The sequence below is a fragment of the Leuciscus leuciscus genome (assembly GCF_965113295.1).
Source record: "Leuciscus leuciscus genome assembly, chromosome: 10".
Lineage (NCBI taxonomy): Eukaryota > Metazoa > Chordata > Actinopteri > Cypriniformes > Leuciscidae > Leuciscus > Leuciscus leuciscus.
Genome location: NC_138734.1, coordinates 1,723,838 through 1,735,385, shown reverse-complemented (window position 1 = coordinate 1,735,385; position 11,548 = coordinate 1,723,838). Strand labels below are relative to the sequence as shown.

The window sequence follows — 11,548 nt, the reverse complement described above, 5'->3', positions numbered from 1 at the left end:
ATAAAGCCACTGGTCTGACCGGTTCTGACGCAGACCTCAGCCTGTGTGTGTGTGTGTGTGTGTGTGTGTGTGTGTGTGTGTGTGTGTGTGTGTGTGTGTGTGTGTGTGTGTGTGTGTGTGTGTGATGTCAGATATTTCACACTCACAGTAAATGTGTGCTCGCTTTGGTCACGGAATAACCTTCAGCTTCATCACTGACAACAGGTTTAACCTCTTAATCTGCCCCTGTTTCTCTGATGACATATCCAAATAAATATATCTGCAGATCTTAAACCCTATGCTCTAAATTCATAACTCTGGGCTTTGTTTTAAACTAGACACTTGAAATTTTCATGTAATTGCTATTCATAGGCTAGATTTTGTATGATGAAATTGTATTTATATATATATTTATTTATTTATTTATTTATTTATTTATTTATTTATTTATATATATAAATATATTAAAGTATTGGTTCTTGGTTCTTGATTAAAGAAAGTTAAATTAAACTTTCAGTTTTAAATTCAATTTAAAAAAAGTTTAATAATATTAAAATTATGATTTTAATATAATACAAATATTTTCTGCTACACTAAATTTAAATGTTTTTGAATTTTATTTACTTAAAAAAAGGATAAAATAAATAAGTTATTAATATAACAAACTTTTTACTAAACAAAACACTATTTTATGATAATTTAATAAATTTAAAAAATGACAAATCTAATTAAAAAACAACTAAAAACTAGTTACATTTATAAAATATAAATAAATGTATTAAAATTGCTAAAATAAATACATTATTAATATAAACGTTTTTACAAAAAAAATTAAAAATGTTTTTTTTTTTTTTTTATCAGAATTTTTTTTTGTAAGGATAAAATAAGTGATTAATGTAACAAAGTTTTTACTAAACAAAACATTATTTTATGATTTTTTTTTTTTTTTTTTTAATGACAAAAAAAAAACTAAAAACAAGTTACATTTATAAAAAGATCCCATTTAAAAATCCTATTGTCTAAGAGAAGTGATGCTCGGTCAGTCTATGCTGAAGAGCGGCTCACCTGCTCTGCTCGTACCTGTGGAGGAGGAGGTGAACGCGCTTCGGTCTCTTACCTTCTCCGCTTTACTGTTGTCGGTCTCCGCGGGTGGAGAACCGGGGGATTTGACCGCGGTCACAGCGCTACTGCTGCCCGGGCTCGAGCCGCTCCGCTCGGCCGCCTCCACCTTGATGAGCCGGTGCTTCGGAGACACGAACTTCACGTCCGGCGAGCCCGTGGAGCTCAGTCCCGTGGAGGAGAAGGGCATGTTCATGTTCCCGGCCGGGGTGTACGGGTCCTCGAAGTCCAGCTCCTTCTGGAGTTTGTATGCGGTGAGTATGTCGGGTTGAGCGGGCATGAGCCCGGAGCCCTGGAGCAGGAGCGCGGGAGCAGCGCTGGAGATGCCCGGGTGGAAGTGTCGGTAGTCCGGCTTCGGAGGCGCGGGCGGCGGGGCTTTGGTGGTTTTGAATCCCAGGTGTTCCTTGAACCATCGGGCCATTCTGCCAGCGCATCGCTCAAAGCTCCGGGAGTGGTTTAATCCAGGCTCTGTCCGAGTGCTGTGTGTGTAAGTGTGTGTGTGAAATGCCCCCCTGTTCACTTTCTGTTCGCTGCTGAAACTCTCTCTGCGCGATACTCAGTCCTGCGCGCGCGCGAGCGTGTGTGTGTGTGTGTGTGTGACAGCTGAGCGACTGCTGCTGAGATGTACTGGGATATTCTACCTGAGAATACTCACTGCCACCTATCGGTGTACTCTGCTACTGAAAGACACAAGAAAGGATTTTTTTTTCTTCTAAATATATTGGCATTGTGCTAAACTGTGCATTGACAGACAAGTGTGATGTGCACGGCGATTCGTGGCACATTGCGCGCTATCATTGTACATCATATTATTACTTGATGTACATTCGTAAATGTTTTATGTTGTGTACAGACTGTGCTTATACTGTGCAGCACTGGAGCCAATAACACTTTTTGCATTATTACACTAACACTGAGAACTTTGGACTGCAACACCTTAGATTTGTTTTTCTTCCATTATAGGTTATTATACTTCCACCTGTCCCTTATTTTCTTTCTTTTTTAAAACTAAAATCTGGGTTACAGACGCACTTACAATGGAAGTGAAGAATACGCTTGAAAACTTTGAATGTGTCCTTACATGATAAAAGCCTTTATTAAAGAGTGTTGGTGAATAAAACATTCCAATGTTCATCCTTCCGGTCAGCGAACACTTCAACACCTGTAAGAGTTTCTCATCTCTCATTAACATGTGCATATGGGAAAGATCATTTTGGCTTGACTAAACCCAACCCGAATTAGTCTGTCAACATTTCTAAAGCATTCAAAGTTCCTGCTTCAGAAGTTCAGAAAAACCAGGAGAAGCTTTGAGAAACCCTGTTGATTTGAGCCTTGGCTTGCAGTAAACAGAGCGTCTGCCTTGTTCTTCAGAAACTAACAGGCTTTTCACTGAAAAACACATTAGTTACAAGAGCCAGGGACGCTGTGCTGTGGCTTTTTATGAAGTAATATTTCTTTTTAATACCCGTGTCCTTCAGGACAAAAGCATCGTGTGCAGCGAGCAGTTTAGCCCTCGACGGCTCCTGAGAGAGATTCACATTTAATTTGCTTTCTCTGATTCCCTGTCACAGCAAATCATCCCGAAATCGAAGACTACAGGCCCACATGTAGTCGTGCAGATGAAACACTTTAAGGAAAAACAATTGCATGAAATTTGCATAATCATTTATTGACGTTGTCCCAAACATCAAATGCAGACAATTAAATACATCGTTCATTCACTGGCTTCCATTCATAAAGATATCAGAGAGTCAGATAACTAGTCATGCGGCGTGACACTTTAGTGGGATAAAGAAACATTTTAAGCATAATTAAACTGAATTAAGTGCTTAAAACTCTTTATGTGCCTTAAAACAATCACTTAAAAGTAAACACCATTTTCCTGCTTTAAATGTTTGCAAATCAAATGTCAGCTTGTGGACGTTCGGCCAGAACACAGTGGACATGACTGGAAATGTCTTTTCATTTTTAACTTGACAAAAAGCTTTTTTAGCACCAGTTCAGAGAAAGAGACGTGCATTAGACCAGTCATTCCCCATTCTCAAGCTGACAGAGAATGATGGGAGACGGTTTACTTGAACAAGAGTCAAAAACATGATCATTCAGACATTAAATCAGTCAGCAACAGTTAGACCGATCAAGAGCTCTGAAATATTTTAACCCCTTAGCTGTCACCCCCCTTTTTGAGAATGTACATTAAAATGCACTATTCAAGCTTAAATGGTTGTAATTCAAGAATGCTTTGGAGTATAGACTTAAGTTTGGTCTTGTTTTAAAGGGGAAAAATATCAGATTATTGCTGAAGTGAAAGCACTTCAAAAAATTAAAGTATGAAAAAGTTATGGAAGTTTAAATTTACATTAAATCAAATATGATTTATTTAATATTTTTCTTTTATATAAAATATATATTTTACAAAATATGTTTTACAAAAAAATTACTATAAAATGAAAGCCATATATCTAACCAAGTTGTGTTCCAAATTTGAAGTTGATATCACAAAAATTGAAGTTCCCATGAGATTTTGTTTAGGCGTATTACCAAAAATAGCCACCGGGTGTCATTGAATTCCATTGAATTGAACTGTATGCATTCTAACATAACAAATTAATAAATTTCTGTCCAAATATCACTTATGTCACTAAATATGGAACCTTGAGACTCAGACCTTTCTGACAATATGTGTTTTGTCAAGATTAGAACATATTTTTATCATAAATTATGAAACATAATTATGCCCAAAAGGGGAGGAGCCTGATAAAATAATTTAGAGTACCGTTTCTATGGTAACACAATGTCCAATTTCAAAACAGTTTTCACAGGATGAATTCTGAGATCGTAAGCTTTCAAATGATACCTAATTTATGATAACTACTAAAATATGTAATGTAATAAAAAAAGGCGATAAAAAAATATAATATAATATTTTAGAGGATAATATATATGTTATACTTTTTAGAAGATAATATTATTTTATATTTTTTTATTGACAAATACTAGATTAAATGTTTTATTATGAACTTTTAGCATGAAAACCAAAGTTTCAATTATTAAAAGTGTGTGCATCGACTTTTTGTGACAAACGCCAGAACTCCTGTTATGATGTAGATTTTTTGAGGTGCGCTCTTGTCATAAATTCATCTATTACTGTTCCTGCATAAATTGTAACAAAAAACAGTGCTGAAATATCTGTTAAGGAGTCTTAGACCTTTCCAACAATATATAGTTTGTCATGATTAAATTAGGATTTAATTGTAATATAGTGACGTAAACTTAGGCGTCCCGTATACGGGACGGTGACGAAGAATTTCTCTTTGAAAGAAATACATTTTTATTCAGCCAAGATACATCAAATTGATCAAAAGTGACAGTAAAGACATTTATAATGTTACAAAAAAAAAGTATATTAATCAAAAAATCTTGAAAAATAAAATGTATGAAGATTTCCTCAGAAATATGAAGCAGCACAACTGTTTCCAACACTCATAATAATCATAAATGTTTCTTGAGCATCAAATCATCATATTATACTGATTTGTGAAGGGTCACGTGACACTGAAGACTGGAGTAATGATGCTGAACATTCACAGGAATAAATTACACTTTACTATATATTCACACAGACAACAGCTGATTTACATTATAATAATATGTCACTGTTTTTACTGTATTTTTGATCAAATAAACGCAGCTTTGATGAGCAGAAGAGGCTTAGAGACTCTGGGCTCTAAAGAACAATATTATGACCATTATGGGATCTCAGGGGTGATTTGAGGATCACAAACCTGAACGATCATGAAGAAGGTTTGAAGTGCATGAGCCGGTCGACGGGAGCGACACACATGACCCCGGTGACCTCTTGACCCGCCAGGTAATGCGCTTTAATGGCCATCATAACCTATAGAGGAAAGAAGCTTTGAAGCAAAGCTAGTAAACACACACGTCAACCTTTATACACTACATAAATCATAAGAAGCTTGTAACACACGCTCATAAAGCTCAATTAGTCAAGATGACAACCATGAGCATGATCAATCGCTGCTTTAAATCCAAGATCTGAAAACTGAAGACGTTCTCCACACTTTACAGGGTTCGTTCATCAAAATATTAAACATCATTTATTCACGCTAATGACTTTCTTCAGTGGAACAGACTGAGATTCTGAAGAGTTTTACATGCAGCTATAATAAAGTCTTCAAGAACACAAAAGCTTTCACTAATATCGTTGTACTTAATTATGTCTGTTCACTTTGAAGCCGTTAAAGTCACCATGAAATCAAATGACAATTCTTGTTGTTTTATGGAATATTGCAGTGTTTATTGTAAATGATTTCTCGGTGCACATGATTATTGTGTTAATAATCTAGAATCAGAATAACAGCAGCATCTCTTCTCTTCTCTGATGACGAGGGCGGGGCAACCTGTCACTCACATGAGATCAGCCAATAGCAAACCACAACCATCCAATCAATTCCCCACAGACACAATCAAGCCCCGCCCACATTTGTTGTTTGGTTGTATTTACGAATGGGAAACTCCAGATTTGTGCTCCGAGTTTCCGAGTTAGAGGCTCGTCAGTGAGAAACATGGGGGAATCAGTGAAAGCAATGGAGGCGACGTTGTCCCCCCCAAAAAACAATTACAACAAGACTAAAATTAAAAAGAGCCTGCATGACTTTGACGATTCATAATTACCCCGTTTCTTATGTTTTGAGGGTTGATTTGTGTTGTAATAATGTATTTTGAATTATGATTAGAATATACTAGAACAAAAAAAATAAAAGAAATTATGATCAGCATGCTACTTATTAAAAGTTAGTATTAATAGATAATTCTTCTATTATTAAAAAGGTGTCTTTTGTCATAAGTTCTAGTACAGTAAAGGTTTGGTTGTTTTTAATACAGTATCTCAGCTCACCTGTGTAAACTCACTGTAACACGACACCATCAGCTGTCCATCATAACACGCCAATGTGAAAATGAAATCAGAGGAACCTCTTCACCACAGAAGAAATGACATCAGGAGTCAGAGATGACCTTTATATACATTGATATACAGGCCTATATGTGTGTGTGTGTGTGTGTGTGTGTGTGTGTGTGTGTGTCTACTTTATATTTCATAGGGTAATCTGACAGAGAGATATAGAGCTTATTTACTCAAACAAAACACACCTGAGACTTTGAAGGAAATTAATAATACATTTCACAAACACACTCACTCACACACACACACACACACACACACACACACACACACACACACACACACACACACACACACACACACACACACACACACACACACCTTTAGAATAAAATAAAGAATGAATGCAGAACATTTTATGTTATTCTTATTTATCTTTTTACATCGTTCATGGAACATTTTTCTAAAACATTAGAAGTTGGACGTTTTTAAATGTTACAAGTTTTAACATTCAAAAGTAACGTTCCCATGTTTGAAGAATGATAAGATGGAATGTTTCCTTAAGGTTTACACACAGGAGATGCAGTGATGATGATGATGATGATGTTGATGATGATGATGATGATGTTGATGATGATGATGATGATGATGATGATGATACTGACTTCTTCATCAGTAACTGCACAGTGATATTTAAAGCCCATCTGAATGTTGCATAAAGCACTTATTCTTCAGGAGTGTGCTGCAATCTTCTGGGAAATAGTTCACATATTTACCATTTGAAGTGATTTTCCCAAATGTCAGGCGGAAAAAATAAATACATAAATATCAAACGGGTGATCTGAATCATATTTTCTGAAGGGGAATGAGGATTTTGGCTCTATATTTGCTCTAGTCAGTCTCAGCGCTTCTAACTCTGTTATGGCTTCACCTTTTCACCTCTCCCTCTTCTTCTGCTGAAGGTTTTCTCTTCCGCTTGCTCTGACATTTCTCTGACGCTTCTCCTCAAAGTGCTCTATGAATATCCACAATTTCTTCTCTTCTTCTCCCGTCCTGCGCTCACACTTTCTCTCGAGGCATTTTAAACCCCTGACAGTGTGTCATCAGTCAGCTCTTCTTGAGGAATCTCACCTGCACGTGTGTGTGTGTGTGTGTGTGTGTGTGTGTGTGTGTGTGTGTGTGTGTGTCAGACTCTCGTTGAGAGATGTAATGTTAGCAAAGCATTCGTTCAAAGTTATCTAGTCTTGAACAGTATTCCCAAAATGATTTATACATTGTTCTCAGAAAGTTTTTTCCCCCTGAAAAGTTTTAAAATGTTCAGAAAACATTCTAAAGTATAACGTTCCCATAATGTTTGAAGTATGATACAATGAAACATTCCCTGAAACTGTTAGTTCACCCTAAAATGCAAATTAAGTCATAATTTACTCACCTTGGTGTTGTTCTAATGTTGTACGCCCTTCTTTCTTTTTCGGACCACAAAACGAGGATTTTAAAGGGGTGGTATAATGTCCTTTTCACAAGATGTAAAATAAGTCTCTGATGTCCCCAGAGTGTGTGTTTGTGAAGTTTTAGCTCAAAATACCAACAGATATTTTTATATTGCATGTTAAAATTGTCACTTTTTGAGGGTGAGCAAAACCAGAGACAATTTATATAAGAGACATGCCACTTCCTCAATCCTCAATACAACTATATAAGGAAAACCCGTAACGGCAAAGATGGCGGTTGTATGCACATGTCCCGCCCCTCCCGCTGGAAAGCCAATCATCTGCTTTTAAAAGTCATGCCGGGAAACATTTAAGCCTATCGTCTGGTTCCACTGACGCATGCGCACAGTTGAGGTTTTGCGACAGCGGAGAGAGAGAGAGCCCCGGTAGCTCGCGCGCACTCTCTCTCTCTCTTCGGAGCCAGGCGAAAGTGTAAACAAATTAAGCGCTGTCTTGCTCTCTCTCCCGCACACATATTAATCAGAATAAAACGACATTTATGGTAAAAGGTCGGAAGACCAAAGTTTCATGTGGAGCATTCTGAGATTTTTTTTTCCATGAATTGCCGCTGGGTGTGAATTGTGCTAAAATACATTGCCTTATCTTCTCTGAAATGCGTTCCGCACATTCAGCTGACATAAAATTACTCTCTAAATAAACGAAAAAAACTATCCAGTGATGTAATGTTTTCTGTGTTGACACTAACCTTGTGGGATGTCCATGTCCTAACTGCTGGGATAATCACACAAACGTCCAATTCGCAAACTAATGACTCCTTTGAACCGATTAATGTTAATGAATAAGTTAAAACAACTGACCTATACAATACATTGTTATTACTGATAAAGTGCAAACCTGGTTATATTTAAATAATGGAGAACAATATTGACATTGATTATTGCACAACACCGGCATTCTGGATAGAGCATGGGATAGAGACGTAAATGAAGTTGGTTTCGTGAACCCTTGCGCATGCGTAGTAAAGTATAACCTGTGGGGGAAAAGGCGTTTTAAACCTTATTTTGGGGCAAAGTCATCAAACTTTTTCAGCGATTTTTATCATATTTTACTGCTGTTTCTATACATGCAGTTTTTATGTCCCGGTGACCAGTGAAAGTGCAGTTCTGACTCTCTGCCCATTCATTTAGATAGGAGCCTGGTCTTGTTAGTCCGAAATAGCTGCCCGGAGGCGTTGCCAAGATGGCGGCCGAGTGGCACGACTTGCCTAAAAGGACTTTGGCAAAACACACCGTTTTGTGTCTGTTCCTTTAAATGCAAATGAGCTGCTGCTCCCGGCACAGAGGGCGGAGCTTCAATAGCTTGTGTGTTAGCAGCTCCGATTACCTCACGCAGACACACACTAAAATGACAGAAACTGTTCTGCCTTTTATGTTTAAACTGAGTCAGACAAAGATGGAGAGACTCAAGAAGAAGTGGCAACACGTAGAATGCAACAGGACGTCTCTGAATGGTTAGCTGATGAATTTATGTAGCTTATGTGGAGTTAACTATCTTCAATTAGCATATTCTGTCATGATAATCTATAAATTGCTCGTATAGGAACTGTTGTGAGATGCACACAGAGTGACTCTCTATTGCATGTGAAAAGACGGTTCTACAGTTTGAGCTGACTCACAAATGTGCTCGACTACAACAACTCTTCCTCTTCTCAACATGGACGGCGTGTTCAGGGGGCGGGGTTTATACAAATTCTAGGGGTTGGTGATGTCACTAACCCGGGAGGAATGTGGTGTAGTCTCTACCAGCCGTTTGTTGTAGTCCTTAAAAAACTATTTCTTTAAAAGAAAATCTCTCCCTTTGCTTTGAACTTTGAGCGTTGTAACTTTGCAGATGTTGTTTATGATCAAACAACAACATTACACACTAACTACAGATAGAAAAGTCAAATCATAATCCACCCCTTTAAACAAACGTCTCGCTCGCGCTCGTCCATATAATGGTAGTGAATAGAGACGAGCATCAAGCTTTTTAAAAAAGACACAAAAGTATCACAGAATGATTGAACACAAAAAAAATATGCCAAATGGATAAATGTATAACTTCCAACTCTTGCTTGTATATTAGCACTATGTTATCGTACCTCTGAAAACACACAGTTTTTCATCGACTTCAGAACAGATAATCCTAGAAACATATGCCACATATGTTCTCACCTAAAACCAAAAACCATTCCTGATCTGTGTGAAACGACACATGAAATAACGAGCCGTTGCTGAGGCACAGAGCCTTTAGGCTTTTGTTCTGATCATATTAATTACGTATTGACCGTTCGCTCGTGTTTTAATGTCCCGCCTGGGTGACTTTCTAGAACCTTTGTGATATATCAATACCTTGTTTGTCTTTTAATTAGGTATGGATTCTCAGTTATTAAGGTTATTATTTTGGCTTTTTTCCATCCATGAAAGTGTGGAGTAGAACTAACTTGTTAAACATTTGACCATCATATAGAAAGTGTTTATAAGAGCAGTGCTATCTTCATATATATGGTGCTGTTATAGTCTTTAGGTCTTGATTGTTTCATTGTGCTTGCAGCCAGCTTGCACTGATTTACTGTAACGCTGTGGTGTACTCCGGAACAGGCTGAAGACTCAGAAGATGAAATCCAAACAACACTTTAATAATAATACTCAGGTAACAGGTAACAGGAGAACAGGAGAACAGAAGAACAGGTAACAGGAGAACAGGTAACAGGAGAACAGGAAACAGGAGAACAGGTAACAGGGTAACAGGTAACAGAAGAACAGGTAACAGGAGAACAGGTATCAGGAGAGAAGGAGAACAGGTAACAGGAGAATGGGAGAACAGGAGAACAGGAGAACAGGTTACAGGAGAACAGGAAACAGGTAACAGGTAACAGGTAACAGGTAACAGGAGAACAGGTAACAGGAGAACAGGTAACATGTAACAGGAGAGAAGGAGAACAGGTAACAGGAGAACGGGAGAACAGGTAACAGGAGAACAGGAAACAGGTAACAGGATAACAGGTAACAGGAGAACAGGTAACAGGAGAACAGGTAACAGGGTAACAGGTAACAGGAGAACAGGTAACAGGGTAACAGGGTAACAGGGTAACAGGAAACAGGAGAACAGGGTAACAGGTAACAGGAGAACAGGTAACAGGTAACAGGAGAACAGGTAACAGGAGAACAGGTAACAGGAGAACAGGAGAACAGGTAACAGGAGAACAGGAAACAGGAGAACAGGTAACAGGAGAACAGGTAACAGGAGAACAGGAAACAGGTAACAGGAGAACAGGTAACAGGAGAACAGGAAACAGGAGAACAGGTAACAGGAAACAGGTAACAGGAGAACAGGTAACAGGAGAACAGGTAACAGGTAACAGGAGAACAGGTAACAGGATTACAGGTAACAGGAGAACAGGTAACAGGAGAACAGGTAACAGGCAACAGGTAACAAGAGAACAGGTAACAGGTAACAGGAGAACAGATAAGAGGAGAACAGGTAACAGGAAACAGGAGAACAGGTAACAGGAGAACAGGTAACAGGAGAACAGGTAACATTTAACAGGGAAACAGGGTAACAGGTAACAGGAGAACAGGTAACAGGTAACAGGAGAACAGGTAACAGGAAACAGGAGAACAGGTAACAGGAGAACAGGTAACAGGAGAACAGGTAACAGGGTAACAGGTAACAGGAGAACAGGTAACAGGAGAACAGGAGAACAGGTAACAGGAGAACAGGTAACAGGAGAACAGGAGAACAGGTAACAGGAGAACAGGAAACAGGTAACAGGAGAACAGGTAACAGGAGAACAGGAAACAGGTAACAGGAGAACAGGTAACAGGAGAACAGGTAAGATGAGAACAGGTAACAGGTAACAGGTAACAGGTAACAGGAGAACAGGAGAACAGGAAACAGGAGAACAGGTAACAGGAAACAGGAAACAGGTAACAGGTAACAGGAGAACAGGTAACAGGAGAACAGGTAACAGGTAACAGGAGAACAGGTAACAGGATTACAGGTAACAGGAGAACAGGTAACAGGTAACAGGAGA

At 38.3% G+C, this 11,548-nt stretch overlaps 1 protein-coding gene across 5 annotated transcripts in view; it reads right to left on the bottom strand.

Moving 5' to 3' along the window:
• The window catches only part of shf (Src homology 2 domain containing F), a 161,611-nt gene extending 159,905 nt beyond the window's left edge, over positions 1–1,706 (bottom strand). For 3 of the 5 annotated variants that reach the window (XM_082182231.1, XM_082182230.1, XM_082182232.1), the window contains exon 1: positions 1,097–1,706. In XM_082182231.1, the coding sequence (XP_082038357.1) occupies positions 1,097–1,519 (423 nt within the window). In that variant the 5' untranslated portion in view covers positions 1,520–1,706. The remainder of the gene's footprint in view (positions 1–1,096) is intronic. The other 2 variants (XM_082182233.1, XM_082182234.1) reach the window with 2 other exon arrangements.
• Between the last annotated feature and the right edge of the window lie 9,842 nt (positions 1,707–11,548).